The 27,658-nt window shown below is 49.2% G+C and overlaps 2 protein-coding genes across 3 annotated transcripts in view; one reads left to right on the plus strand and one right to left on the minus strand.

Annotated features, from left to right (window-relative positions):
- KIFC1 (kinesin family member C1) overlaps positions 1-820 on the minus strand; it is a 15,841-nt gene extending 15,021 nt beyond the window's left edge. For both annotated transcript variants that reach the window (XM_066359651.1, XM_066359649.1), the window contains exon 1: positions 660-820. In XM_066359651.1, coding sequence (XP_066215748.1) covers positions 660-671 — 12 coding nt within the window. In that variant the 5' untranslated portion in view covers positions 672-820. The remainder of the gene's footprint in view (positions 1-659) is intronic.
- Positions 708-17,362, plus strand: LOC136388491 (proline-rich protein 36-like). The gene is made up of 2 exons (XM_066360318.1): positions 708-1,391; positions 15,008-17,362. Exons 1-2 carry the CDS (start codon positions 708-710, stop codon positions 17,360-17,362), a joined length of 3,039 nt encoding a protein of 1,012 aa, XP_066216415.1.
- Positions 17,363-27,658: the final 10,296 nt, after the last annotated feature.

A 27,658-nucleotide genomic window follows, 5' to 3' on the forward strand; every position in this document is an offset into this window, starting at 1 on the left:
CAGGATCTACTAAAGACCTACAGCCCTGGAATTCGTGTGGGTTCACAAAATGTGTCCAAAGGTTTGTTTATTCAGGACAATTCCAAGAATAGAGTATTTCTTTTTCTCCCATCTATAAAGCTAGACACGATGACTCCTAACTTTGCACAATCAACATAAGCACTTAACGTATAAAAACAGATCCTCGTCCAACCCTTCCTATACCCACCCCCTTCCCTGCTCCCAAGGCAACCTCCACGTGTGCGTGAGGCCCCACCCCCTCCCCTCCTCCCGACCTTCAGCCATCCTCCCTCCCCTCCTCTATGTCATCAACTTGCCTCTCTCTCCCGGATCACTCTAATCAGCATGCAACAACATATGCTATTATATCTTCTAACCTAGAAGAGTCTCTTGACGCCGCTTTCCCCGACAGCTACTCCCTTTCTTCTTTGTAGCCGTCGGCAGCAAAATGCCTCAGAAGTGCTGCCTATATCGTATTCACTGCGTCCAATTGTCGCTCCTAACCCATCACAACCAGGCGTTCGTTCGGGGCGCACAGACCTTCGCCCTCCCAGCAGGAGGGGCCGAGGCCGGCCGGGAGCCGGGGGCTCGACAGCATAGGGGGCGGCTGGGCGTCGTCCCCACGTCGGGGACAGGAGACCCGCGCCGGCCCTACTCACCTGCGGCTCCATGTCCAGCTCCGTGTCACACGTGCCAGGCGGGACGCAATGGAAGAGGACAGGGCGCCGCGGCTCCCGGGACCCGCGTTCTCGCGCCCGCTCGTGACGCCGACGACCAGCGCTCCCGGCTCCCGCAGCCACCAACGCCGCGCCACACCCGCCACTTTTGAATTGCAACGGCTGCCACCCCACACTCACCTCTCCGCCCGCAGGAGCCAATCGTCGCCGTCGCCACACCCGAGGGCCAATCGCAGCGCCCTCCGCCTCCCGAGGCCACACCCGCCGGGTCGGCGCCTCCCCCCCTCTCGCAGCTCGGCCGGCGGCCCGGAAGGCAAGCCGGCGAGTCGTCACACTTCCCGCCTCCCTCCGCCTGTCTGGTCCCCCCGCCTCCTCTTAGCAGCAGTCACGCTAGGCTACCACTCGGCCCGGCCGCCGCCCGGGACGTCAGAAGGTGCCCGCGTTACGCCACGAGAACGTAACTGCAGCTGGGGGCGGGGCGCCGGAGGACCCGGGCCGCGCGTGCGCAGATGGGGACCCCTGCTGGGCGAGGGCGCGTCTGCCGCAGGGAGCGCACCGGGTGCCCCGGGCTGGGGATGCTTCGGTTTCGAGGTGTCCCCCCGCCGAGTTCAGCTGGCCCCGGCAGTGGGAGCTGGCGCCCTCCTGCGGATGCGAGAGTGGGCCACGTTGGCCCGTTCCCGGGTCACTTGGACGTTTCTTAGGAAATTTAAGGACGTCGGGTGCAGCTTGACGCTCCGTGGAAGGCCAAAGTGGGAATGCGAGACTCAGGGGAGGAGGATTTTTTGCCTGCAGACGCCTCACCAGACCGCCGTTAACTGGTGCTGGAGGACGGGTTTAGGACTTCCAGAGCCTCAAACCCACCGAGTATTTACTGCTGACATTTACGGGGTCGTTTGTGTTTTTTCATCCTCATCTGCCAGTGCACTATTCTCTCCGTTCTGATAATCGCTAAATTCACCAAGCTCTTACTATGGGGGCCAGTGCTTTATCTGCAAGGTAGATGGAAGGTTTTCAAAGGTTAAATATGTCAGCCTAAAAATATCAAGCATTATTTGAGACTCCAAGAATTGCAATTCCTGAAGCAACGATTCAGGCAGAAACCCAAATAGTATCCCAATTACAGAGTGAAAGCAAGGGGTTTATAGGAGAAGAAAGGATTAATTACACCAAGAAGAAGAAGAAAATCCTGTTGGTGCTGACAAGCTGAGCTACTGGGCTATGCAGGATGGGTCACTGATTCTTTCTTCAGGTGGAAGGTCTGTAATCATCAGTCCTTGTGATGTCCGCTTTCTTGCTGACTTTGTAAATAATTATGCTTCAGCCCAGAGTTTCAAGGATCAAGATGAGTGATGCAGTTCCTCTGGAATGGTTGCTCCAGCTCCCTTTATGTCCTTTCTCAGGGAATAAGCACAGGGCTACAGTGATTGGGATTGGGTCTATTAGGAGAGACAGTGACCAGGGCAAGAAAAGGGGAGGGGGGAAAGGGGGGTTATCTCACACACGAAAGGAGGGAGTCAGCAGTCTTAAGGTCTGCCAAACAAAATCACCAGATGTTAAAGGGCCTTGAAAACCAATATCAAGGAAGGGAAGCCTTGAAACCCTATATGTTAGATCTGATAACAGGGAAACAAACCCTTGAAACTGAGAGTATATATAACTCCCAAGACCCCACAGGCGGGGCTCTCAGGCTAGCTGAGCTGCCCCCTTGTGCCGAGTGTAGAGCTTTGTTTAAGAAACTGTTGCAGCCTGACCTGTGGTGGTGCAGTAGATAAAGCATCGACCTGGAACGCTGAAGTCGCTGGTTCGAAACCCTGGGTTGCCTGGTCAAGGCACATATGGGAGTTGATGCTTCCTGCTCCCCCCTCCCCCTTACTCTCACTCTCGAAAGAAAGAAAGAAAAGAAAGAAATGACAAGAACTGAGGAGGGAAAAGCCCCCTTGATCTTGGGATTTCTCCAGTGACAGGTCTAGATCTTATTAGCTTTAAATACAAGCTGTACCGCCTGACCTGTGGTGGCACAGTGGATAAAGCGTCGACCTGGAAATGCTGGGGTCGCTGGTTCGAAACCCTAGGTTTGCCTGGTCAAGGCACATATGGGAGTTGATGCTTCCAGCACCTCCCCCTGTCTCTTTCTCTCTCTCCCTCACTCTCTCCTCTCTAAAATGAATAAAATTAAAAATTAAAAAAAAATACAAGCTGTACCTGTTATCTCAAGCTACCTGTAACAAAAACAACCTGTGACTAATTTGCAGAGTGGCTCTACTACATTTATTCATCTGAGTTTCCAACCAATCTGGGTGGTAAGCAAGGCAGGGATTTTATTTATGAGACTGAAAGGCAGGGGACTGGGTGCATAATTGGAGACTGACAGAACTGGAACTCAAGACCTCTGTCCTCTAGTTCAGGGCTTTAACTTGGATTCAAACCTGCTTGTGGAGGGGAGCTGGCTATGAGGGGACACTTGTAATGTCTGAAAACTCTGTCCTTATCCCCCAACCTCTGGTATTCTAGGAAACCTAAGAAAAGCATGAGCTTGAAAATAAGAATGAGGCCCTGGCAGGTTGGCTCAGTGGTAGAGCATTGGCCTGACCTGTGGATATCCCTGGTTTGATTCCTGCTCAAGGCACATAGGAGAAGCACCCATCTGCTTCTCCACCCCTCTACTTCTCACTTCTCTCTCTCCCCCTACTGCAGCTATGGCTCAATTGGAGTGAGTTGGCCCTGGGTGCTGAGGATGGCTTCATGATCTCTGCCTCAGGCGCTAAGAAGAGCTCTGTTGCCAAGCAACGTTTCAGATGGTAGAGCATCGCCCCCTAGTGGGCTTGTCAGGTGGATCCCATTAGAGGCACATGCAGGAGTCTGTCCCTCTGCCTCCCCTCCTCTCACTGAATAAAAGAAAAGAATGAGAAGAGGAGTGAAGGAGAAAATTGGAGAAGACCAACACTTCATGGACAGGTAAAGAGGAAGAACAGAGGAAGGAAGCCTGAGAAGAACTACATAGCAAAAGACAGTTATCCAGTTATCAAAGTTCAAGCACAAATGTTAGAAACATGAACCCTTTAGTACATTAAAGGGAAAATGTTTATTCATCTTATTATATGTATAGAAAAATACTCAAAATATTCAAAATCCATTAATATTAAAGAAAACAACCCATAACCTGGTAAAGGACATTTTCGAAAATCCTACAGCACACATCACTATAATGGTGAAATGTGGAAAGTATTCCTCTTCAAATGAATGAGTCAGCCTGACCAGGAGGTGGCGCAGCGCATAGACTGGGATGCAGAGGACCCAGGTTCAAAACCCTGAGGTTGCTGGCTTGAGCACAGGGTCACTTGGTCTGCTGTAGTCCCCCGATCAAGGCACGTATGAGAAAGCAATGAACAACTAAGGTGCTGCAGCGAAGAATTGATGCTTCTCATCTCTCTCCCTTCCTGTCTGCCTGTCCCTATCTGTTCTCTCTCTGTCTCTGTGACACACAAAAGAATGAATGAGTCAAGGACACCAACTCAATAATCCTAGTGAATACAATAGTGGAAGTTTTAGCCAGTCCACTAAATGACAACAAAAATATTTAAGGATTGGAAAGAAACAAGAATGTTAGTGTTTGCAGATGAAATTGTTTTATATGTAATGACCCCAAAAGAAAATTCAGATAGAATTGATAAGTAAGTTTAGCAAGGCTGTTGGGTACAAACATGAATGTAGAGGAAAAAATCAATATACAGAGTCTGCCCTGCTGGATAGCTCAGTTGACTTGCAGTGATTTTCTTTTTTTTTTTTTTCTTCTTTTTTAAATATTAAGCTGGAAACGGGGAGAGACAGTCAGACAGACTCCCGCATGCACCCGACCAGGATCCACCCGGCACGCCCACCAGGGGGCAACCAGAGCCATTCTAGTGCCTGAGGCAGAGGCCACAGAGCCATCCCCAGCGCCCGGGCAAACTTTGCTCCAATGGAGCCTTGGCTACGGGAGGGGAAGAGAGAGACAGAGAGGAAGGCGCAGCGGAGGGGTGGAGAAGCAAATGGACGCTTCTCCTATGTGCCCTGGCCGGGAATCAAACCCGGGTCCTCCGCACGCTAGGCCGACGCTCTACCGCTGAGCCAACCGGCCAGGGCGCTGTATTATTACTTCTTAATGATTTTTCTTGTCCTATTAAAATTGTTACTGATTCACAATATGTTGAACATACAGTTAAACTTATAGAAACTGTTTACATTTCAAATGATAGTTCTGAATTACACAAATTGTTTCAAGAGTTACAACTTTTATTGTGGGAATGAAATTCACCTATCATAACTCATATTCGTTCTCATACAGCTTTACCAGGACCTACGTCTACTGCAAATAATAAAATTGATCAATTACTCATTGGATCAATGAAAATAGCTACTAAATTTCAGGCAGAGACTCATACAAATAAAAAAGGTTTAATGCAAAAAATTTAAATAACCAGGTAAGAAGCTCAAAATATTGTTAGAAACTGTCCTAGCCCTGGCCGGTTGGCTCAGTGGTAGAGCGTCGGCCTGGCGTGCAGAAGTCCTGGGTTCGATTCCCGCCAGGGCACACAGGAGAAGCACCCATCTGCTTCTCCACCCCTCCCCCTCTCCTTCCTCTCTGTCTCTCTCTTCCCCGCCCGCAGCCGAGGCTCCATTGGAGCAAAGATGGCCCAGGCGCTGGGGATGGCTCCTTGGCCTCTGCCCCAGGCGCTAGAGTGGCTCTGGTCGCGGCAGAGCGACGCCCCGGAGGGGCAGAGCATCGCCCCCTGGTGGGCAGAGCATCGCCCCTGGTGGGCGTGCCGGGTGGATCCTGGTCGGGCGCATGTGGGATTCTGTCTGACTGTCTCTCCCCATTTCCAGCTTCAGAAAAATACAAAAAGAAAAAGAAAAGAAACTGTCCTCAGTGCAGTATTATAAATGCTCCCCATTACCAGGAGGAATGAATCCTAAAGGACAACACAGTAATGACCTGTGGCAAATGGGTGTTACTCATATTTCTTCCTTTGGAAAACTATCTCATGTACACTGTTTTATTGATACTTATTCTTCTTTTCGATGGGCCACACCTTTGCCTGGAGAAAAGGCTGATTGTGTCATTCAACATCTTATTGAAGCTTTTAATGTTATGGGCATTCCAAAAGCAATTAAAACTGACAATGGTCCTGCCTAATACTTCTGCTAAGTTTCAACAATTCTTAGCATTTTGAAATATTAAACATACTACTGGAATTCCACATATAATCCACAAGGACAAGCGATTATTGAGTGTAGTAATCGCACTTTAAAAAAATATGTTACTTAAAAAAAGGGTGGGAGAAGGAAGGAGATTATCTTCTAGACTTATGTTACATAAAGCTTTATTTACTTTAATTTTTTAAAATATAGGAGAAAATAATTTGCTGCAGATAGACATTGGACAAAAAATAACAGTTCTAAGATGAATCAACCTGTGCATTATAAAAATGAGTTGGATTGCCTGACCTGTGGTGGCGCAGTGGATAAAGCGTCCACCTGGAAATGCTGAGGTCGCCGGTTCGAAACCCTGGGCTTGCCTGGTCAAGGCACATATTGGAATTGATGCTTCCAGCTCCTCCCCCCTTCTCTCTCTCTGTCTCTCCCTCTCCTCTCTCTGTCTCTCCCTCTCCTCTCTAAAATGAATTTTACAAAAAGAAAAAAAAATGAGTTGGATCAATGGGTACCAGGTGTAGTGCAACATCGGGGAAGAGGGTTTGCTTGTGTCTTTGCAGAATCCGGTGAAGTCCTTTGGATCCCTGCTCACAGAATTAAACTAACAACACGAGTAAGAAAAATAGATGCTTTCCATACCCGCCCACTGCCGAGATGGAAGATGTGAACTTCGGAAGAAGAACCTTAAAGGTGCCGCTGGCCGGTACTGAAAAGGCTAAAATACCAAGTTGGGGTCAACCTAAAAAGCTGACCTTTGAGGATAAAAAAAATGCTACAAGCTACTGGAAAAGAACAAAATGCTACTAACCTGTTTTTAGCAATGATTGCAAACAATTCCAGTAAGTACAGCTGAAAATTTTAGTTATTGGGCATATGTCCCTAATCCTCCTTTAAGCAGAGCTACTCATTGGGCAGAGAGTGCCATTCTTATTTTTGTTAATGACTCTTATTGGCTTCCAGGACCTTTTGATGATAGAGGTCCCTTAGCACCTTATGAAGAAGGAATGAGATTAGAAAATTATACCACAGGAGTTGAAGGAATACCGGTATGTATAGGACATGAGCCACATTGTTTAAAAATAGAAGCTCAAGCTTGGCTCTCAATTGTAAAAAATAATAGTAAAGGAGAAGGAAAAAAGTTTGTTTTTGTTACAAGGATACAGATTTTTTTTTTCTTTTTTTCTTTTTTTTTTTTACAGAGACAAAGTCAGAGAGAGGGATAGACAGACAGGAATGGAGAGAGATGAAAAGCATCAATCATCAGTTTTTCGTTGCGACACCTTTGTTGTTCATTGATTGCTTTCTCATATGTGCCTTGACCTCGGGCCTTCAGCAGACCGAGTAACCCCTTGCTCAAGCCACCGATCTTGGGTCCAAACTGTTGAGCTTTTGCTCAAACCAGATGAGCCCGGGCTCAAGCTGGCAACCTTGGGGTCTCAAACCTGGGTCCTCCGCATCCCAGTCTGACGCTCTATCCACTGTGCTACCGCCTGGTCAGGTACAAGGATATGGATTTAAAGGTAATACATTTGTACGTGATCCGGAACCTCCACCTGATTTACGGCCCTGTCAAACTGCAATTGTTAATCAGCTAAGTGAACGGGTACATTGGGAAAACTGCTCGGGTTTTACTTAATATTTCCTATGGAAACATCATAGATTGGAGCCCTCATGGTTCTGCCCGAGTTAAAGGGCAGGGTGCTGATCTAAGGTGGCATAAGAACAATGGTTCAATTACAGCTGATGGTCAACGTAATCATCCTATCACATAGCATGGAGGGGGGATGTCACCTCGAGCTCCTCATATAAAATTTGGCCCTATACAATATCATTTGTGGAAAGTAGCCACGGCACTTAAACATATGTCAGCATGGAAAGGAGAGATTATCCTTCTAATCATACTATGTTAACCTTTAAAAAGAATGAGACACATTTCATATCTGCTTGTGTGAGATTGCCTTATATGTTTATTTTAGGTGAAACCAAATGGACAGCTGAAAATTATTCAATAACTTGCAATAAGTGTGTTTTTATACATGCATTAACTCTTCTATTCTTTTTTTTTTTAAAAAAAATAGTCAAAGTCTATGCATTTTAAGAGCCCGAACAGGAGTCTGGATCCCAGTACAGATGCATCGGATGTGGCAGGGTTCCCCTTCCATGATGCTGTTACAGCATCTTATTAAGTCTCTGAAGCGAACCAAGAGACTGGTTGGACTGATCATCGCCATCATTATGGGACAAATAGCTGTAAACACCGTGGCTGCTGTGTCGGGAGTTGCATTGCATCAAAGTATTCAGACTGTGGACTTGGTACAAGAAAGGCATGAAGATTCTGAACAACTGTGGACTTCTCAATAACATATAAATAGCAACATTAATACTAAAGTTAATGATTTAGAACAAACTGTGATTATGTTAGGAGATCAAATTGTTAGCCTACAAAGACAAATTAAGCTAAAATGTGATTGGAAAGTAACTACCTTCTGTGTTACCCCTATTCCTTGGAATCATACTTATTTCCCTTGGGGAGAATGTTAAAAAGCATTTGTTAAATCATGGAAACTTAACTACGGAAATTTTAGATTTACAAAAGCATATTGATGCTACTTTTAAGGATTAGTTGAAATTGATTAACGGAGAAAATTTACTAACTGCTATTGCTGATGGAATCAGTAACTTGTATCCTCTAAAACAATTTAAGATTTTTGGAGGAACTGTAGGAGGCATTGTACTCATCATTTGTTTTATATTTCTTTTATTATATATAGTTAGAAGAAGAGACTGCGGCGTCAAGGGGAAATAGAGCAGCAATCTGCCATGTTATCTCTTATGCTACATAAAGGGCAAAGCAAAATAGCCTTTACACAGCATTCAGCTCTAGAAATTAGAAAGGAAATGTGTAAGTTTTTTAATAGGTAGAAACATCAGCTGCTAAACTAAGCATTTCAGAAGGGACGTTGCTCCTCCCTCACTCTCATGGCTGTAAATAACTCTGGCCTCTAAGATGGCTGGTCAGTCAATGATGGGTAAGATTCCTGAAGGCAAGAACAACCTAGACAGGCACAGCTGAAGAGGGGCCATCAGGAGAAGACTTAAGAACTAACTAAGGTGAGGCTCAAACCCTCACCCTGGAGAATGCAGGAGACTGCTGTCCTGAGGTAGTGGTCATCATCCACTGTCCAGGCCACCTAGAGAGGAGGACTCCGTGGAAACTCTAGGAAAACCAAGCAGCTGGTGATACTACCAATAAAGTAGCCCTGAAACCAATAGTGTTTTTAGAAAATTTTAGTGACTTTACTAGAACCCTTGCTGCCTAAGGTTTATTTGCAACCAATTAGAAAAATATTTTGCCAGCAAGAAATGGACGACTAAGAATAAGTAGAAGTACTTAGAAAAGTCAGTGTAGACTAAAGAAAAAAGAAAAAAGGGGGATATGTAGGAGGCGACTCTGCACCAATGTAGACGGGAGTTAACTGCAGAGCGAGGGTTAATAGGAGACAGGAGATCTTGGCGTGTGTTGGCCATGGAGAGACACTGGCCTGGGTTACTCGAGTGCATGTGCACAGGGTTCTTGGAGGAATGCCTCCAAGAACCAGATGTCCTTTGTGGTTGATAAGCTCGGAGACTCTGACTCTTCTCGTGTCCTTGTTCATGAAAAGAAACAGTAGACGTGCAGAGTTGGGGATGAAATGAATGGAAAAAAGGCTTGTGTAACTTTCTAGTTCTCTCTGCTGAGCTACGGCTTTTGGAACTCAATAAATATGCAGAGGCACAATTTCAAGGGGCTGAATTCGCCTGAGAGTTTCAACCCTCTGCCCATTTACTTGCATCTGGTGTGTCTTTTGCCTCGCGAGTCCAAACCGTAAAGAAATTCGTAACATCGAGCCACTGGCTACAGGACGGAAAGAGAGAGAGTAGGGGGAGGGGTGGAGAAGCAGATGGTTGCTTCTCCTGTGTGCCCTGATTGGAAATTGAATCTGGGACTTCCATATGCCAGGCCGACCCTCTATCCACTGAGGCCAGAGCCTCAATTAGAAAAATAAACAGATACAACATATTGAGTATATATGGTGTGTTTTATGAATGTAAAATAAAAAGAACTGTCAATGTAAAAAGAAAAGGAATCAAAATGCGAAACTCTTCACTGTTTTCAAATGTCTGTAATATAGTTATCATACCTAGGTGTGAACATAATACTTTAAAAAATGTTTTCTTGAGGCCCTGGCTGGGTAACTCTCAGTTGATTAGAGTGTCCTCCTGATATGCCAAGGTTGTGGGGTCGATCCCTGGTCAGGGGACATGCAAGAATCAACCAATGATACCATGAGTGAGTGGAGCAACAAATTGATATTTCTCTCTCTCTGTTTTTGGGGGGTTATTTTGAAAAATTTTTTGCGAGAGATAGAAAGACAGACAGGGAGGGAGATGAGAAACATCAATTCTTTGTTGTGGCACCTTATTTGTTCATTGATTGCTTTCTCATATGTGTCTTACGGGGTGGGGTGGGGGGTGGCTCCAGCCGAGCCAGTGACCCCTTGATCAAGCCAGCAACCATGGGGTCATGTCTATGATCCCACACTCAAGCCGGTGATCTTGGGCTTTCGAACCTGGGTCCTCAGCATCCCAGATCAATGCTCTATCCCAGGGGTCCCCAAACTTTTTACACAGGGGGCCAGTTCACTGTCCCTCAGACCGTTGGAGGGCTGGACTATAAAAAAAAACTATGAACAAATTCCTATGCACACTGCACATATCTTATTTTAAAGTAAAAAAACAAAACGGGAACAAATACAATATTTAAAATAAAGAACAAGTAAATTTAAATCAACAAACTGACCAGTATTTCAATGGGAACTATGCTCCTCTCACTGACCACCAATGAAAGAGGTACCCCTTCCGGAAGTGCGGCGGGGGCCGGATAAATGGCCTCAGGGGGCCGCATGTGGCCCGCGGGCCGTAGTTTGGGGACCCCTGCTCTATCCACTGCACCACTGCCTGCTCGGGCTTTCTCTCTCTATTTCTCCATCTCTCTCCCTTCCTCTCTCTCTAAAAATCAATAAATTTTTTTTTAATGTTTCCTTGAGACCAAGGAGTAAAGCCCCCTCTCAAATGATATCAATGAAGATGTTTTTGAGAACATTAGGTCAGATGGGAAGACAGGAAAACTCCTGCTTGCGTTGTTCTACCCAAAGACTAATAGAAATTCCTGGTCCGTTTGGTAATTGTTTTCCCCAGTGACGTCTAGTTCTCAGAAAGATAAGAGAATTCCTGACTCTAACTTCAAACAGATGGCTGGAGTCCCTTTGGCCATCTATCCTTCCTCGGCCGTCCCTCCCAAGTTACCGAAACACAGCGAATTGCACAGATTTGAAACAGGAGAGGAAGCAAGGTTGGGCCTGAGAACGCCCATTGGGCTGTAAGGCGCTCGGGGGCCAGGCATCATTCATGCTTCAGCTCAGAATGGCTGCAGGAACGCCACGTCCAACCACGTGCCTGTGTCGCCAAGTTCTGCTCCTACAATGAAGGTCTGAGGGAAGGTCCTGGAATGCTTCTCCCAATAGGAAATCCCACGTTCCACACTTGGAAATAACTGCTCAGTTCAGCGGGCTAGAGGTTGGGTCAGAAGAAAGCAATGCGGTTTTCCTTTTTTTTTTTTCTTTGTATCTTTCTGAAGTTGGAAACAGGGGAGGCAGTCAGACAGACTCCCGCATGCGCCCGACCGGGATCCACCCGGCATGCCCACCAGGGGGCGACGCTCTGCCCACCAGGGGGCGATGCTCTGCCGTGACCAGAGCCACTCTAGCGCCTGGGGCAGAGGCCATGGAACCATCCCCAGCACCCCGGCCATCTTTGTTCCAATGGAGCCTTGGCTGCGGGAGGGGAAGAGAGAGACAGCGAGGAAGGAGAGGGGGAGGGGTGGAGAAGCAGATGGATGCTTCACCTGTGTGCCCTGGCTGAATATCGAACCCGGGACTTCCGCACGCCAGGCTGACGCTATACCACTGAGCCAACCAGCCAGGGCCGATGCGGTTTTCTATATTTGTAAGGTGACCAACTTTTTTACAGTGAAAAGGAGGAGAAAAATAAATTGAAGAAAACAATCCCGTAAATAAAAGAAACATTCTATTCATTGTAACAATAATACACTATAATATGATAAATGCATAATAAAAACATTTGTAATATTTTATATTGTCATTATGCTTACATGCCTATTAACTTTTAATAATAATCGTAAGAAAGAAGTACTCATTTAGATACAAATACGTCACATCACACACAATGGATTGACTCTGCATCCATTGAATATGGACACTTACAGATTAGTCTTCCAACATCAAAAAGGACATGTAGGAGGACACTTTTCGAGGGAGGACGAAACTTACAAAAGAAGGACTGTCCTCCCGAAAGGAGGACGATTGGTCACCTTAACATTTATCATTTCCCGATGAGTCACGGAAGGTATTGCCCTAAGTAGAAAGGGGGTCCGTGCGCACACTCCCCCCCCTCCCAGATCCCGGCCTCCAAACACAGAGTCTTTCATCTGGGCTCTCCAGGCCCAGCTGGTTGCCAGGGAGGCAGCACGCGCCGCCACCACGCCCACCATCTGCGTGGATTGACCTCCCAGGAGACAGCCACTCCTTACGTAAGGTCCATCGCTGCTCCAAAAAGCAATGTCAGAGATCCAGAGAAGATACGCCCTTTAAAGTAGGTTGAAGGAAACATCTTCCTTTCTTCGGTCACTGCTTCTCAGAAAAACTTAGGTAGGGGAAAAAAAAGTGTTACTACACTGAATAACCTCTCGCTCCGTTTTTAGGGAAGATGCAAATTAAATGTAAGAACCACGTCTTGCGAGGCCACTGTAGCGTGGAGCCAGGCACCAGTTAGACGTGCCGCACCGAGCTGATGCCAGGCAGGCAGCAGGGGACAGCACAGGCGTGGCCCGGCTCTTTTTTTTTTTTTTTTTTTTTTTTAAGTTCTCTCCCAGTGAAGCTCCAGTGAGATAAGCAGACAGAACAGCAGTGGCAACAGCTAAGGGAGATCACGGATGTGACGCTTAGCGCAGCGCGTACAAGAGAACGCCTTACTGAGTCACAGCTGGGCACGGAAGGTCGGAGCCCGGCTCCCCAGGAGCAAGGAGCGGAGCAGGGCTGGGGCACAGAACAGTGTGGGAAGAGGAGGCTGGGGAGGTGGCGGGGGGTCTCAGGCATCCTTCGCTGTGTGTCCCTGGCTGCAGGTGCTGCTCCATGGGCCCCACCGGTACCCGGGGAAGTCACCCACCTGCTCCAGGTCTCTGTACCTCAGGCCCGATTGTCCCGTGTAGGTGGCTCTGCCCACCTCCTCCTCGGACTCTCAAGATCCAGTTCCACAACCCAACAACAGATGCTCCGGCTCTTCTGTTGTTGTGGCCACCCTGTGCTCTCCCTAGCTGGTCTTCAGTCAAGCTGGTCAAGGGACGGACGGTCTTTGTATAAACGGGCCTGCTCTTCTTGGTCCAGCCTGCTGGGGGCAGTGTGCAAAGCTCAGGATTGTCACAACCTCAAAACTGATCCCACCCGACCTGTGGTGGCGCAGTGGGTAAAAGCGTTGACCTGGAATGCTGAGGTTGCTGGTTCAAAATCCCAGGCTCGCCTGGTCAAGGCACATATGGGAGTTGATGCTTCCTGCTCCTCCCTCCTTCCCTCCTTCTCTCTCTCTCTGTATCTCTGTCTGTCTGTCTCTCTCTCTCTCTCTCTGTTTCCTCTCTCTAAAAAATAAATTTTAAAAAATCTAAAACAGCCCTGGCCGGTTGGCTCAGCGGTAGAGCGTCAGCCTAGCGTGCGGAGGACCCGGGTTCGATTCCCGGCCAGGGCACACAGGAGAAGCGCCCATTTGCTTCTCCACCCCTCCGCCGCGCTTTCCTCTCTGTCTCTCTCTTCCCCTCCCGCAGCCAAGGCTCCATTGGAGCAAAGATGGCCTGGGCGCTGGGGATGGCTCTGTGGCCTCTGCCTCAGGCGCTGGAGTGGCTCTGGTCGCGACATGGCGACGCCCAGGATGGGCAGAGCATCGCCCCCTGGTGGGCAGAGCATCGCCCCTGGTGGGCGTGCCGGGTGGATCCCGGTCGGGCGCATGCGGGAGTCTGTCTGACTGTCTCTCCCTGTTTCCAGCTTCAGAAAAATGAAAAAATGAAAAAAAAAAAAAAAATCTAAAACAAACAAACAAACAAAAAACTGACCCCATTCTTTAGAATGCAACGGTTGCGTCCGAAAGAGCGCAAGAGAAGACAGTAAGTCCTCACTTAACGCTGTTGATAGAATCCTGGAACTCCTGCGAATGACGTCTATGGAAACCAGTTATTCCCTTTCGGCTAACTGATATAAACACGAGTTAAGTCCCCGCGGTATCTCATCAATGTCATCGTGAACGCAATGATGTCATTCCAGGCCCTGCTGTGTATAGTTGAGAGAGGGTTGTTGGTTTTTTTTATGTGTGTACATTATCAGATTCCAAAAAAATAAAAAATAAGTTTAACGTGACCAGAAAAACAGATGGTCCCTTACATTTTCCTGCGAACTCTGGGTAAGACTTGCATTTGTGGCCATCGTCAACGAAGCTCTTCAGCGCCACAGAGAAAGTCACAGGAGGCAGGCGGCCACGGGACGGTGTTAAGTCAGCAGGATTAGGGAACTGTGAAGCAAAGCGGCTAGGTTGTTTCAACGCAGACAGACTGCAAAGAGCCATGACATTGTAGACCACGAAAGTGTTGCTGTATCTATTCTCTTAGTTGGGAGGTACGGGATTATCCAGGGGCTGATCTTTCCTCTCATTAACCCAGATTGTCATCAGTGTATCACTGTGCTTCACCTGGGCTTGTGTATTTTGTAATATATTTAAAAATCAATCTGTTCATAGATTTGCTTACGCCCGGCACACGCGAGGTGCCACCTGGCCTCAACGTGTCCAAACAGAGCTATTCGCTTTCTCCCCGGCTCCTGCTCCTCACCGGGTGCCTGTCTCCCACCTCCTCCCTCCAACTACCCTCTCTCCACCGCCGGGGCCAGACAGACGTATAGCTAATCTACCTCCAGGTCCTGCAGATTCTACCTGCTAAGCATCCGTCCACGTCTCTGACCTCTCTGCCTCTCCACGACCGCCAGGAGACCCGGCCCCTCCCGTCTCGCACCTGGACTACCGCAGCGGCCCCGGCCCCTCCCGTCTCGCACCTGGACTACCGCAGCGGCCCCAGCCTCTCCCGTCTCCTACCTAGACTACCGCAGCAGACCCAGCCTCTCCCGTCTCCTACCTGGACTACCGCAGCAGACCCGGCCTCTCCCGTCTCCTACCTGGACTACCGCAGCAGACCCGGCCTCTCCCGTCCCGCACCTGGACTACCGCAGCAGACCCGGCCTCTCCCGTCCCGCACCTGGACTACCGCAGCAGACCCGGCCTCTCCCGTCCCGCACCTGGACTACCGCAGCAGACCCGGCCTCTCCCGTCTCCTACCTGGACTACCGCAGCAGACCCGGCCTCTCCCGTCCCGCACCTGGACTACCGCAGCAGACCCGGCCTCTCCCGTCTCCTACCTGGACTACCGCAGCAGACCCGGCCTCTCCCGTCCCGCACCTGGACTACCGCAGCAGACCCGGCCTCTCCCGTCCCGCACCTGGACTACCGCAGCAGACCCGGCCTCTCCCGTCCCGCACCTGGACTACCGCAACAGACCCGGCTTCTCCCGTCTCCTACCTGGACTACCGCAGCGGACCCGGCCTCTCCCGTCCCGCACCTGGACTACCACAGCGGACCCGGCCTCTCCCGTCCCGCACCTGGACTACCGCAGCGGACCCGGCCTCTCCCGTCCCGCACCTGGACTACCACAGCAGACCCGGCCTCTCCCGTCCCGCACCTGGACTACCGCAGCGGCCCCGGCCTCTCCCGTCCCGCACCTGGACTACCGCAGCGGCCCCGGCCTCTCCCGTCTCCTACCTGGACTACCGCAGCGGCCCCGGCCTCTCCCGTCCCACACCCGGACTACCACAGCAGACCCAGACTACCACAGCAGACCCGGCCTCTCCCGTCCTGCACCTGGACTACCGCAGCGGCCCCGGCCTCTCCCGTCCCGCACCTGGACTACCGCAGCGGCCCCGGCCTCTCCCGTCCCGCACCTGGACTACCGCAGCGGCCCCGGCCTCTCCCGTCCCGCACCTGGACTACCGCAGCGGCCCCGGCCTCTCCCGTCCCGCACCTGGACTACCGCAGCGGCCCCGGCCTCTCCCGTCCCGCACCTGGACTACCGCAGCGGCCCCGGCCTCTCCCGTCTCCTACCTGGACTACCGCAGCGGCCCCGGCCTCTCCCGTCTCGCACCTGGACTACCGCAGCGGCCCCGGCCTCTCCCGTCCCGCACCTGGACTACCGCAGCGGCCCCGGCCTCTCCCGTCCCGCACCTGGACTACCGCAGCGGCCCCGGCCTCTCCCGTCCCGCACCTGGACTACCGCAGCGGCCCCGGCCTCTCCCGTCTCGCACCTGGACTACCGCAGCGGCCCCGGCCTCTCCCTTCTCGCACCTGGACTACCACAGCAGACCCGGCCTCTCCCGTCCCGCACCTGGACTACCGCAACAGACCCGGCTTCTCCCGTCTCCTACCTGGACTACCGCAGCGGACCCGGCCTCTCCCGTCCCGCACCTGGACTACCACAGCGGACCCGGCCTCTCCCGTCCCGCACCTGGACTACCGCAGCGGACCCGGCCTCTCCCGTCCCGCACCTGGACTACCACAGCAGACCCGGCCTCTCCCGTCCCGCACCTGGACTACCGCAGCGGCCCCGGCCTCTCCCGTCCCGCACCTGGACTACCGCAGCGGCCCCGGCCTCTCCCGTCTCCTACCTGGACTACCGCAGCGGCCCCGGCCTCTCCCGTCCCACACCCGGACTACCACAGCAGACCCAGACTACCACAGCAGACCCGGCCTCTCCCGTCCTGCACCTGGACTACCGCAGCGGCCCCGGCCTCTCCCGTCCCGCACCTGGACTACCGCAGCGGCCCCGGCCTCTCCCGTCCCGCACCTGGACTACCGCAGCGGCCCCGGCCTCTCCCGTCCCGCACCTGGACTACCGCAGCGGCCCCGGCCTCTCCCGTCCCGCACCTGGACTACCGCAGCGGCCCCGGCCTCTCCCGTCTCCTACCTGGACTACCGCAGCGGCCCCGGCCTCTCCCGTCTCGCACCTGGACTACCGCAGCGGCCCCGGCCTCTCCCGTCCCGCACCTGGACTACCGCAGCGGCCCCGGCCTCTCCCGTCCCGCACCTGGACTACCGCAGCGGCCCCGGCCTCTCCCGTCCCGCACCTGGACTACCGCAGCGGCCCCGGCCTCTCCCGTCTCGCACCTGGACTACCGCAGCGGCCCCGGCCTCTCCCTTCTCGCACCTGGACTACTTACTGCAGCGGCCCCGGCCTCTCCCGTCTCGCACCTGCACTACCGCAGCAGCAGCCTAACTGCCCCCTCACCCTCCCCTGACTCCTGAAGACTCTCTCTCCGTTCCACACCACCATGATATTTCAAAAGTGCAAAGACCGTCACTTCTCAGGATTAAGAAGCGTTGCTTCTCATTGCTGAAGACCCAAGTCTACACTTACCATGACATGAAAGAGAAAATGAAAACAACAGCTTTGCTCTGTGTTTGGGTTTGGGTGGGAAAACTTTTAGAATGTGATTCATTTAAAAAATATTAAAGAAATTGTTTTCCAGTGATTTGAAAGAGAGAGAGAGAGACAGAGAAGGAAGGAGAAGCATCAACTCATTGTTCCACTTAGTTGTTCCATTCAGTTGTGCATTCTTGATTGCTTCTTGCACATGCCCTGACCAGGGTCAGGGTGCTGGGAAGACGCTCTATCCACAGCGCAATCCAGCCAGGGTCTGGGATGAGTCTATTAATATCACAATCACAAATTGATATTTTTGTCTTTGAATATAGTGCCTCACTTATCTCAATTGATACCAGTTTTGATATCAATTTGAAATCACTAAATTTCACAGACACCTTTGCAACTTATTTAAACAATGTGTTGCGAGCATTTGGAACAACTGAGTCATATGATAAGAGGTCTTTGCAAACTTATCAGCCCCAAGAGACCTCTAGTTTCTTCTCTCTGGACACCAGACTCCCCAAAGCAGTAAGTGCAAAGTAAAAATGCATTCACTTTGGGAACGGTGCTTTGCTTTTTGAAGTTTCTCAGATCTAGTTAATGAGCCCTTTCCTAATTAAAAACAAACTTTCTTTCTCCAAAGAAAAAGTCACATATCTGATCTTATATTTTCTTAGGGGGAAGAAAAAGGCCCTACATATTTTTTTCTTTGGCCACGGCTTACATGGTCCAGTGTGCTGGCCCAGGCCCTCCCGGCCAGACTGCTCCAGGGCAAATCTGCCCTATGCTAAAATCTGGCTACAGACATTTTTACTGATTCCTCAAAAGCACTACATTCTCTCTCACATCCAAGCCTTCACATTTAAAGCTTAAAACAATTTTCCTTCTTCTCTTTCTCTCAAACGATGAAATACTTAAATAGAAGAAAACTACATAATATAACCATAATGAGCCTCACAGAATGACTGCACCCTTAATCAACACTAATCATTTGCCCTACTTTTTAAGATAAGTAAAACATTACAGGCGTTGTCTGGTTGCTCAGTTGGTTAGAGCATCGTCCAGACATGACAAGGTTGCGGGTTACATCCCTGGTCAGGGCACATGCTAGAATCAACTAATGATCACACGAATAAGGAAAACAATGAAGAGATGTGTGTGTGTGTGTCTCCCTTTCTCTCTCTCTAAAAATCAATAAATAAAAATGCTTTTTAATTGCAGACCCCATTGATGCCCTGCATCCTTCTTCTTTTTCTCCTTCTCTTTCTTCTTTTTCTTTTTTATTAAGTGAGAGGTAGTGAGGCAGAGTGACAGACTCCCACATGCACCCCAACTGAGATCCACCTGATGAGCCCAGTAGGAGTATTGGGCAACGCTCTGCCCATCTGGAGCTGCTGCTCCATTGCTCAGCAACTGAGCTATTTTTAGCACCTGAGGTGAGACCACAGAGCCATCCTCAGCACCAGAGGCCAACTTGTTCAGCCATTGAACCATTCTGCAGGAAGGGAAGATAGAGAGAAAAAGGTGAGGGAAGGGAAAGAGTGGAGAAGCAGATGGGCGCGTCTCCTGTGTGCCCTGACTGGGAATCGAACTTGGGACTTCCACACACTGGGCTGATGCTCTACCACAGAGCCACTCTGCCAAGGCCTGCATCCTTCTTCTTAATACTGTTACCCCGGCCCCAGAGGTAAGCCCTGGCCTCAGTGTGATGATTATCATTCCCATAAATGGTTTTATTACTATCACCATATCTTTGTGTATCTGTAAAAATACATAGCATTTTTAATGTGTTCAAACTGGACTTATTTATTAACTAACATATTGTAGTTTAGTTTCCTCTTCACATTACATTTGTCTGCTGCCCCTGTCCTTTGCAAGTAATTCAAGACTTTTTTGGCCACACCCAACGGTTTTCATAGCTACAGATAGTTAAAAAGAATTGAGCAAGATCTTGCTGTAGAAGTTTCAGTGCAAATTTTCAAATTTTGCATGCTGTGTAAATTGTAAAATATCAGAAAGAAGAAACACAGGTTACTTTTTTTTTCATTTTGACAGAGACAGAGAGAGAGAGAGTCAGAAAGAGAAACAGATGGGGACAGACAGACAGGAAGGGAGAGAGATGAGAAGCATCAATTCTTCGTTGAGACACCTTAGTTGTTCATTGATTGCTTTCTCATTCGTGCCTTGACCAGGGGGTTAGAGCAGCGCAAGTGACCTCTTGCTCAAGCCGGTGACCTCGGGGTTTCGAACCTGGGTCCTCTGCATCCCAGTCCAACAATCTATCCACTGCTCCACCGCCTGGTCAAGTACAGGTTACTTTTTTTTTAAGATAACCTGGTGAGTTCGTTTCAATAAATAACTAATAAATATGGTTTTGCCAAAGTCCAAACAGGTTATTCGTACAGTGTGTCTTTCTCTTGAATTGGTTGGGGACAGGAGAATTCTCTCATTATATTTAAATAAATGATACAATTGCATGGTTTGAAATTTAAAAGATACAAAAGGATATATATGAAAAGTCCACCAGCAAGAGCTATTCATTTCTTCCAAACTATTTATGTGGGAGGATACTCTAGGTGTCCTTCTGCAACTGGACATGTTCCAACAAGTTTTTTTTTGTTTGTTTGTTTTTTGTTTTTTGTTTTTATATGTATATACAGGGACAGAGATAGAATCAGAGAGAGGGATAGATAGGGACAGACAGACAGGAACGGAGAGAGATGAGAAGCATCAATCATCAGTTTTTCGTTGCGACACCTTAGTTGTTCATTGATTGCTTTCTCATATGTGCCTTGACCACGGGGGCCTTCAGCAGACCTGGCAACCCCTTGCTCAAGCCATCGACCTTGGGTCCAAGCTGGTGAACTTTTGCTCAAGCCAGATGAGCCCACACTCAAACTGGCGACCTCGGAGTCTCGAACTTGGGTCCTCTGCATCCCAGTCCAACACTTTATCCACTGCGCCACCGCCTGGTCAGGCCCCACAAGTTTTTTTTAAAGTAGAGCCTGACCAGTGGTAGCACAGTGGATAAAGTGTCGTCTTCGGATGCTGAGGTCCCAGGTCCGAAATCCTGAGGTTGCTGGCTTGAGCATGGGCTCACCAGCTTGAAGCACATGGTGACTGGCTTGAACCCAAGGTCACTGGCTTGAGCAAGGAGTCACTTGGTCTGCTATAGCCGCCGCCCCCCCCCCCCCGCCCCGGTCAGGGCACATATGGGAAAGCAATCAATGAACAACTAAGGTGCCACAATGATGACTTGATGCTTCTCATCTCTCTCCCTTCCTGTCTGTCTGTCTGTCCCTGTCTGTCCCTCTCTCTCTGTCTCTCACATAGATAAATAAATAAATAGACAGTGATGAGGCAGAGATGTGTCAGCACCAGGGACCCCATCATCACAGGAGGTGAGCCAGGGCTCTAGGGGTTTGATGAGAGGTGGCCCTAGGTATGTAGAGGCTCTGGGATGGTCATCATGCCACATGAGACCCAAGTGTCAGGAAGGGTCGTGGGGAGGACCCTGGATATTTTCTCATGGACAGACTGGGGCTTAGACAAGATTAGATTTCTCTCTCTCTGTCTTTTTAAGTGAGAGGAGGGGAGATAGTAAACCAGACTCCTGCATACACCCCGACTGGGATCCACACAGCAAACCCTGTCTGGGGCCAACGCTGGGACCAACCAAGGTATCCTCAGAGCTAGGGGCCGATGCTCAAACCAATCAAGCCACTGGCTGCAAGAAGGGAAGAGAGAGAGAGAGAGAGAAAGGGGAGAGGGAGGGGAAGAGAAGCAGGTGGTCGCTTCTTATGTATGTGTGTTCCAACCAGGGATCACCCCAGGACATCTGCATGCCAGGCTGATGCTCTACCCACTGAGCAAACTGGCCAGGGCCTAGAATCCTCTTTCTACTGCAGGCAGAGTCCCCAAAATATGTTTAAGGTTTTTTTTTTCTTTCGCTCTGTGTGACCAATTTTTGTTCAAATCTGAGATTTTAGATAACACTCTTTTTTCTCTTTTTAAAATTTAATTAATTGTTTACATAGATTCTAGGGTCACCCAAATGCCTCCCCCCTCTCCCCTATTCCTTTCAACATCTCCCTTGCCCCCTTCCCTACAGTGCCCTCCCCCTTCCCTTCAGGTTTATCTCATCCTCTCATCCCCTTTCCCTCTGTTCTCTTTTCCTCTGGTCCCTTTGATCCCTCCTCTGTCTCAATTCCGTTCCTCAGTTCTCATTACTCCTTGGATTCCTCACATGAGTGATGTCATATGATATTTTTCTTTCTCTGCCTGGCTTATTTCACTCAACATAATAGTTTCCAGGTAACCTCCATATTGTTGCAAAAGGTAATATTTCCTTCTTTTTCATAGCCCCATAGTATTCCATTGTGTATATGTACCACAGAGTTTTAATCCACTTGTCCACTGATGGACACTTGGGCTGTTTCCAGATCTTCGCTATTGTGAACAATGCTGCCATAAACATGGGGGTGCATTTCTTTTTTTCAGTCGGTGATATGGTGTCCTTGGGATATAGTCCTCTAAGTGGGATGGCTGGGTCAAAGGGCAGAACCATTTTTAATTTACCTCACACCAGTCAGAATGGCGCTCATCAATGAAACAACACAGGATAGGTGCTGGGGAGGATGTGGAGAAAATGGAACCCTCCTGCACTGCTGGTGGGAATGCAGACTGGTGCAGCCACTGCGTTGAACAGTATGGAGATTCCTCAAAAAAAATTAGATAACATTTTTGAAATCCCCCAATCTTCTCAAAACAGAGATGGCTCCGTGGCTTCTGGGGGCCCCTGCAGAAAGCGCCGTCCCTGTGGCCTCACCCCTGTGACGCATGCTCAGTGCGTATCGTGTTTCCTCGGCATCTGCGCGTCAGCACCAGGAAGTGACGTAGACGGAGGTACCAGGAATGCCCTCGCTGCTAAGACGCGATATCCCTGCTATCCCGGCTTATCTGTGTCTTGTGTCTTTGGCTAGCATCCGTTCACCCCTTGAACTTTAATACTCTGAATACAATGGCAAAGAGATCTTTCTCCTGGTGAGAGGATCATCAGCTTTGATCTTAGATGGTGCTCTGTTCATTCATTCAGCATGCCCTGCCTGAATACCCCCGGAAGACCGTGGCTGGGTCAGTTCCTGTGTTACAGTAATATAATGTTATAGTAATTAAATAGGTAAAAATATAGAAAACTATGGAAGATATACAGAAATAAATTAGGATATAATATTAAAAGCCGTTAAGGCAAGTGAATAAGACTATGCTGTCTGGATAGGAATTAATCTAGTGGGCACAGATAGGATAGAGAGGCTCTGCCTTTAATGCAGGGCCCAGGTAGTGCGTGTGTGAAGTTATATATAGAAAAGAAGTGGCTTGGCCCTGGCCGGTTGGCTCAGTGGTAGAGCGTTGGCCTGGCGTGCAGGAGTCCCGGGTTTGATTCCCGGCCAGGGCACACAGGAGAAGCGCCCATCTGCTTCTCCCCCTCTCCTGCCTCTCTGTCTCTCTCTTCCCCTCCCACAGCCAAGGCTCCATTGGAGCAAAGTTGGCCCAGGCGCTGGGGATGGCTCTGTGGCCTCTGCCTCAGGCGCTAGAATGGCTCTGATTGCGGCAGAGCAACGCCCAAAGATGGGCAGAGCATCGCCCCCTGGTGGGCGTGCCGGGTGGATCCTGGTGGGGTGCATGCGGGAGTCTGTCTGACTGCCTCCCTGTTTCCAGGTTCGGAAAAATACAAAATAAATAAATTAATTAATAAAAAGAAAGAAAAGAAGTGGCTTGATGTCATAACTCTGTAAGTTAACATAAACAAGAAGCTTCCCTAGGAACACCTTAAAAGTGGCTTGATGTGACATTTTGGTAGATTAACATAAAAAGGGCTCGCTGCAAGGAGCTCCCAAAAAGGTGGTTTGACGTGATAATCCTGTAGATTGACACCTGCTAGGAGGCGTTGGCCAGAGAAGGTACTAAAGCTGAGGGCCCCCTCTGCTGCTGTAGTCGCCCGACTGCAACGTGAACATGGACTGTCTCCACACCACTCTGAGCTCTGACCAAAGACAGACAAAAAGAGCACACCGACAGGGCCCCCTTAAGCTGTACCCAGGCAGGCCAAAAGGATTTATGAGTACAAATTATTATTATTATTATTATTATTATTTTATTTTTATTTTTTTACAGGGACAGAGAGAGAGTCAGAGAGAGGGATAGATAGGGACAGACAGACAGGAACGGAGAGAGACGAGAAGCATCAATCATCAGTTTTTCGTTGCGATACCTTAGTTGTTCATTGATTGCTTTCTCATATGTGCCTTGACCGCGGGCCTTCAGCAGACCAAGTAACCCCTTGCTCAAGCCAGTGACCTTGGGTCCAAGCTGGTGAGCTTTGCTCAAACCAGGATGAGCCCGCGCTCAAGCTGGCGACCTCGGGGTCTCGAACCTGGGTCTTCTGCATCCCAGTTCAACGCTCTATCCACTGTGCCACTGCCTGGTCAGGCATAAGTACAAATATTGATTGACTTACAACATGTAGAATTTATTACCATTCGACTTTAGGACCACAATCCTAGCCACGACTGCTCCACATCTGGCAGTGCAAGCATTGCCCAGCTGGGCGTACGACAGTGCGGACCAGCTTCCGGCAGCACTACCATCTCCGTGTGCACTATTTCAACTGTTATCCCAGACTCGGTACAGCAATTTGTGTTTTGTGTCTTGGATATTTTTCATCAAACCCCTCCCAAGATGTCTACCAAGAGGAAATTGTCTTTGCAAATATTAAACCAGTTGTACTGGTAATGCAGTGTTTTACTTAAACCTGATGAATGTAAAAATAAGAAACAAAATGGTGTAGAGATGATACAAATGGCATAAAATGAACAAAGAAAATTATGAAATTATGATATATAACAATAATGAAAGACTGACCTGTGGTGGCACAGTGGATAAAGCGTCAACCTGGAAATGCTGAGGTCGCCGGTTCGAAACCCTGGGCTTGCCTGGTCAAGGCACATATGGGAGTTGATGCTTCCAGGTCCTCCCCCCTTCTCTCTCTCTGTCTCTCCTCTCTCTCTCTCTCTGTCTCTCTCTCTCTGTCTCTCCCTCTCCTCTCTAAAATGAATAAATAAAAAAAATTAAAAAAAATCTCATGGTACAGAAAATTAAAAAAAAAATTTTTTATAACATCATTTCACAGTAGTGTATATAGCCTACTCAACTTACGACCAAATCGTGTTATGACCGGTCTGTTGGAACCAATTGTGGTCGTAAGTCGAGCACTAGCTGTAATAAACTGCCTGTGTGATTCTTGCAACTCATTTTTGTGTCGGTCGTGTCTTTCCTCTGTTGGCAGTTGGTGTCAGTACTCATAAGTAGCATCCTTAGAGCCGCCTCAAGAGTAGTCTGGAAGAGGCTGCCAGCCCTGCTGATTAGCAGAGTGTCTCACTGCACGAGGAAGTCTAGTCAGGGACACCTGATCAACCTAGAGCTCGGGTTCTACTGGGACAGCCTGGTGCTTACGGAGAGAGCATGTGACCTAGAAATTTTTTTTTTATTATTCAGTGAGAAGGCGGGAGGCAGAGTCAGACTCCTGCATGTGCCCCAACAGGGATCCACCCAGCAAGCCCACTAGGGGGCGATGTTTCATTGCTCGGCAACCAAGTTCTTCTTAGCACCTGAGGCAGAGGCTATGGAGCCATCCTTGGCGCCCAGGGTCAACTCGCTCCAATTGAGCCATGGTTGTGGGAGAGAAAGAGAGAGAGAGAGAGAGAGAAAAGAGAGAGGGGGAGGATTGGAAAAGCAGATGGGACACTTCTGTATGCCCTGACCAGGAATCGAACCCAGGACAATCACACGCTGGGCTGACGCTCTACCACTGAGCCAACCGGCTAGGGCTCAGAAATCTTGATCTACAGAGTAGACTTGAAGACACAGCTAAGGCCCACTATCTGCTAAATTTCTTTCCCATTGTTTCAAAGGAGAATAAGGAGAAGGTGGGGGGAGGTGCTTGAGAGGGTTCTTTTTAAATCATGGAGCTTCACTAAATTGTTCAGTGGGGTCACCCTCATGTGACATGTAGTGTAAACCCTGACAGATTTTCTTCTTTGTCATGGCAATCCCGGACTCAAGCTTTGATTGAAGAGGCAGTTGCTGCAGAGATGGTTATCTTAAATCAGTGGTTCTCAACCTGTGGGTCGCGACCCCGGCGGGGGGGTCGCGACCCACAGGTTGAGAACCGCTGTCTTAAATAAACACAGGACTAGATAAAAGGGCCAGACCACTTTCCCCTCCCAGACTCTTTTGTTTTTAGAGATTGCTAATATCAAAACAAACCGAGACTAAAATCAAAAATTCCCTGAGCAGAAAAAAACTAGCTTCATCATACAAACAAAGCTTACAATAGCTTATTTTGTAAAACTTAACTGGATCCAGGTCATGTCTTGATTATGCCTCTGGAAATCATCAGTTAAACTTCCTCGTTTCCCAAGGTTGACATAAGGTATCCACTGACCATATTCTACATCACTGAAGACAAGTCTAACATTATGAGCAATCACTGTGAGGAACGAACCCGGCTGAACCTGCTTTGTAACAGTCCCCCCTTGAACCCCTCCGTGGTTTGCTTTGAATGCTCCCTGATTGCAAACCGTCTTTTTGATGTGTGCACAGTAGTTTTTTTACTAATTGCTACTTAAGTGATTCATTATTTTTACTTCTGTTATTTCTGAACTTTTGATAGGATTTTGGGTGATTTTGATAACTGACCCTTTGGGCCATGTTGGACAGATAAAATACATCATGCTCACTTTGTTAAAGATGGCGGCTCCTGGCCTTACATTTGGCGTAGTCTGTGGCAGGATTCGATACAGATCGGCAAGGAGCCGCCTCCACCTTTGAGCGGTGGAGTAGAGGACTGGCTGCTGTTATGGTTCCCTATGGCTGTCCTTTTGGGGACCATAGGCTGGCTGACTTTTACAGCCATGTGTGAGGAAACCAAGAGCTCTGTGGAAAAGGCTGCCCGGGACCTGCAAACCGAGCAGTGGAAGGAGCTGGAGCAAACGTGGGAGAAAGAGATGCTGACCCTGGAGCTGGAGGAAGCACTGGAGGAGGAAGCCGACCAGGTTTGCGAGATTCGCCTGGAAATGGAGCAGCCGCTGGAGAAGGAATCACAGGTTCGTGAGTCGCAGACTGCCCTGGACGTTGTGAAGAGCCAGCAGCGGCAGGAAGCCGGGGCTGAGACCAGAGCTGGGGCTGCAAGTTCTGCGGAGCAGAAGGTGTCAGTGGCCCGGGACTCGAGCCCGGCAGCAGGAGCTGGTGTTTTCAGTTCCTCTTTGGAGGGTGAGGAGTATCGGCCTGGAGTTGCGATCCGCAGTCTCCAGAAGGTGAGAGAGAGCCCAGCTGGAAGGAGCATCTACTATGGCCCCGGTAGGTCTGCGATTTTGGGACATAGGGGTGGACGCAATCATGCTCTCCGGAGCAGAGATGGAAATGCTGACTGCCATTGCTACGTGCTCCTCCTTGGAACAGTGTAGGACCTGCCAGGACGGCAAGGATGAGGGGCGTGGCTGAGGCCCCATGTGCGTGGACTGATTTCCTGGATTACCACCGGAGTGGGCACTGGCTCCTTTGTTGGATGGACTTACGGATTTTGGACAATGTGAAATACCCTGATGGGGGTGGGGGGCGCCTTTGCTGGAAGCTCTCCCCTGCCCCGGGAAGTTTTTCCCATGGCTAGAAAGAAGACCGAGGACATTTTGCGCTTTGGGCAAAGTGCTCAGAGACTGGTGAAGTGTACCTTTTTAATTGTTGAAATTGTATGATTTGTCATGTTGTTGTAATTTGTGTGATGTGCCTAATTTCCTTGCACAGGGATGCCGGTGATGTAGATTATGGGTAGTAAAGTGAGCATAGGGGTGGATTGTTGGGCAGATAAAATATATTATGCTCACTTTGTTAAAGATGGTGCTGCCCACATGGAAGCCATAGCCCAGGTGATATATTTTTTTTTATTATAAATAAATTTTTATTTTAATGGGGTGATATCAATAAATCAGGGTACATATATTCAAAGAAAACATGTCCAGGTTATCTTGTCATTCAATTCTGTTGCATACCCATCACCCAAAGTCAGATTGTCCTCCGTCACCTTCTATCTAGTTTTCTTTGTGCCCCTCCC

Source organism: Saccopteryx leptura, chromosome 1 (genome assembly GCF_036850995.1).
Source record: "Saccopteryx leptura isolate mSacLep1 chromosome 1, mSacLep1_pri_phased_curated, whole genome shotgun sequence".
NCBI lineage: Eukaryota > Metazoa > Chordata > Mammalia > Chiroptera > Emballonuridae > Saccopteryx > Saccopteryx leptura.

What these genes read in the sequence shown, in the direction of transcription:
- LOC136388491 (XM_066360318.1), top strand. Translation starts at nt 708, where the DNA reads ATGGAAGAGGACAGGGCGCCGCGGCTCCCGGGACCCGCGTTCTCGCGC. An exon ending in TTCTTAGGAAATTTAAGGAC is followed by an intron (nt 1,392 to 15,007) that starts GTCGGGTGCAGC and finishes CACGACCGCCAG; the next exon opens with GAGACCCGGCCCCTCCCGTC.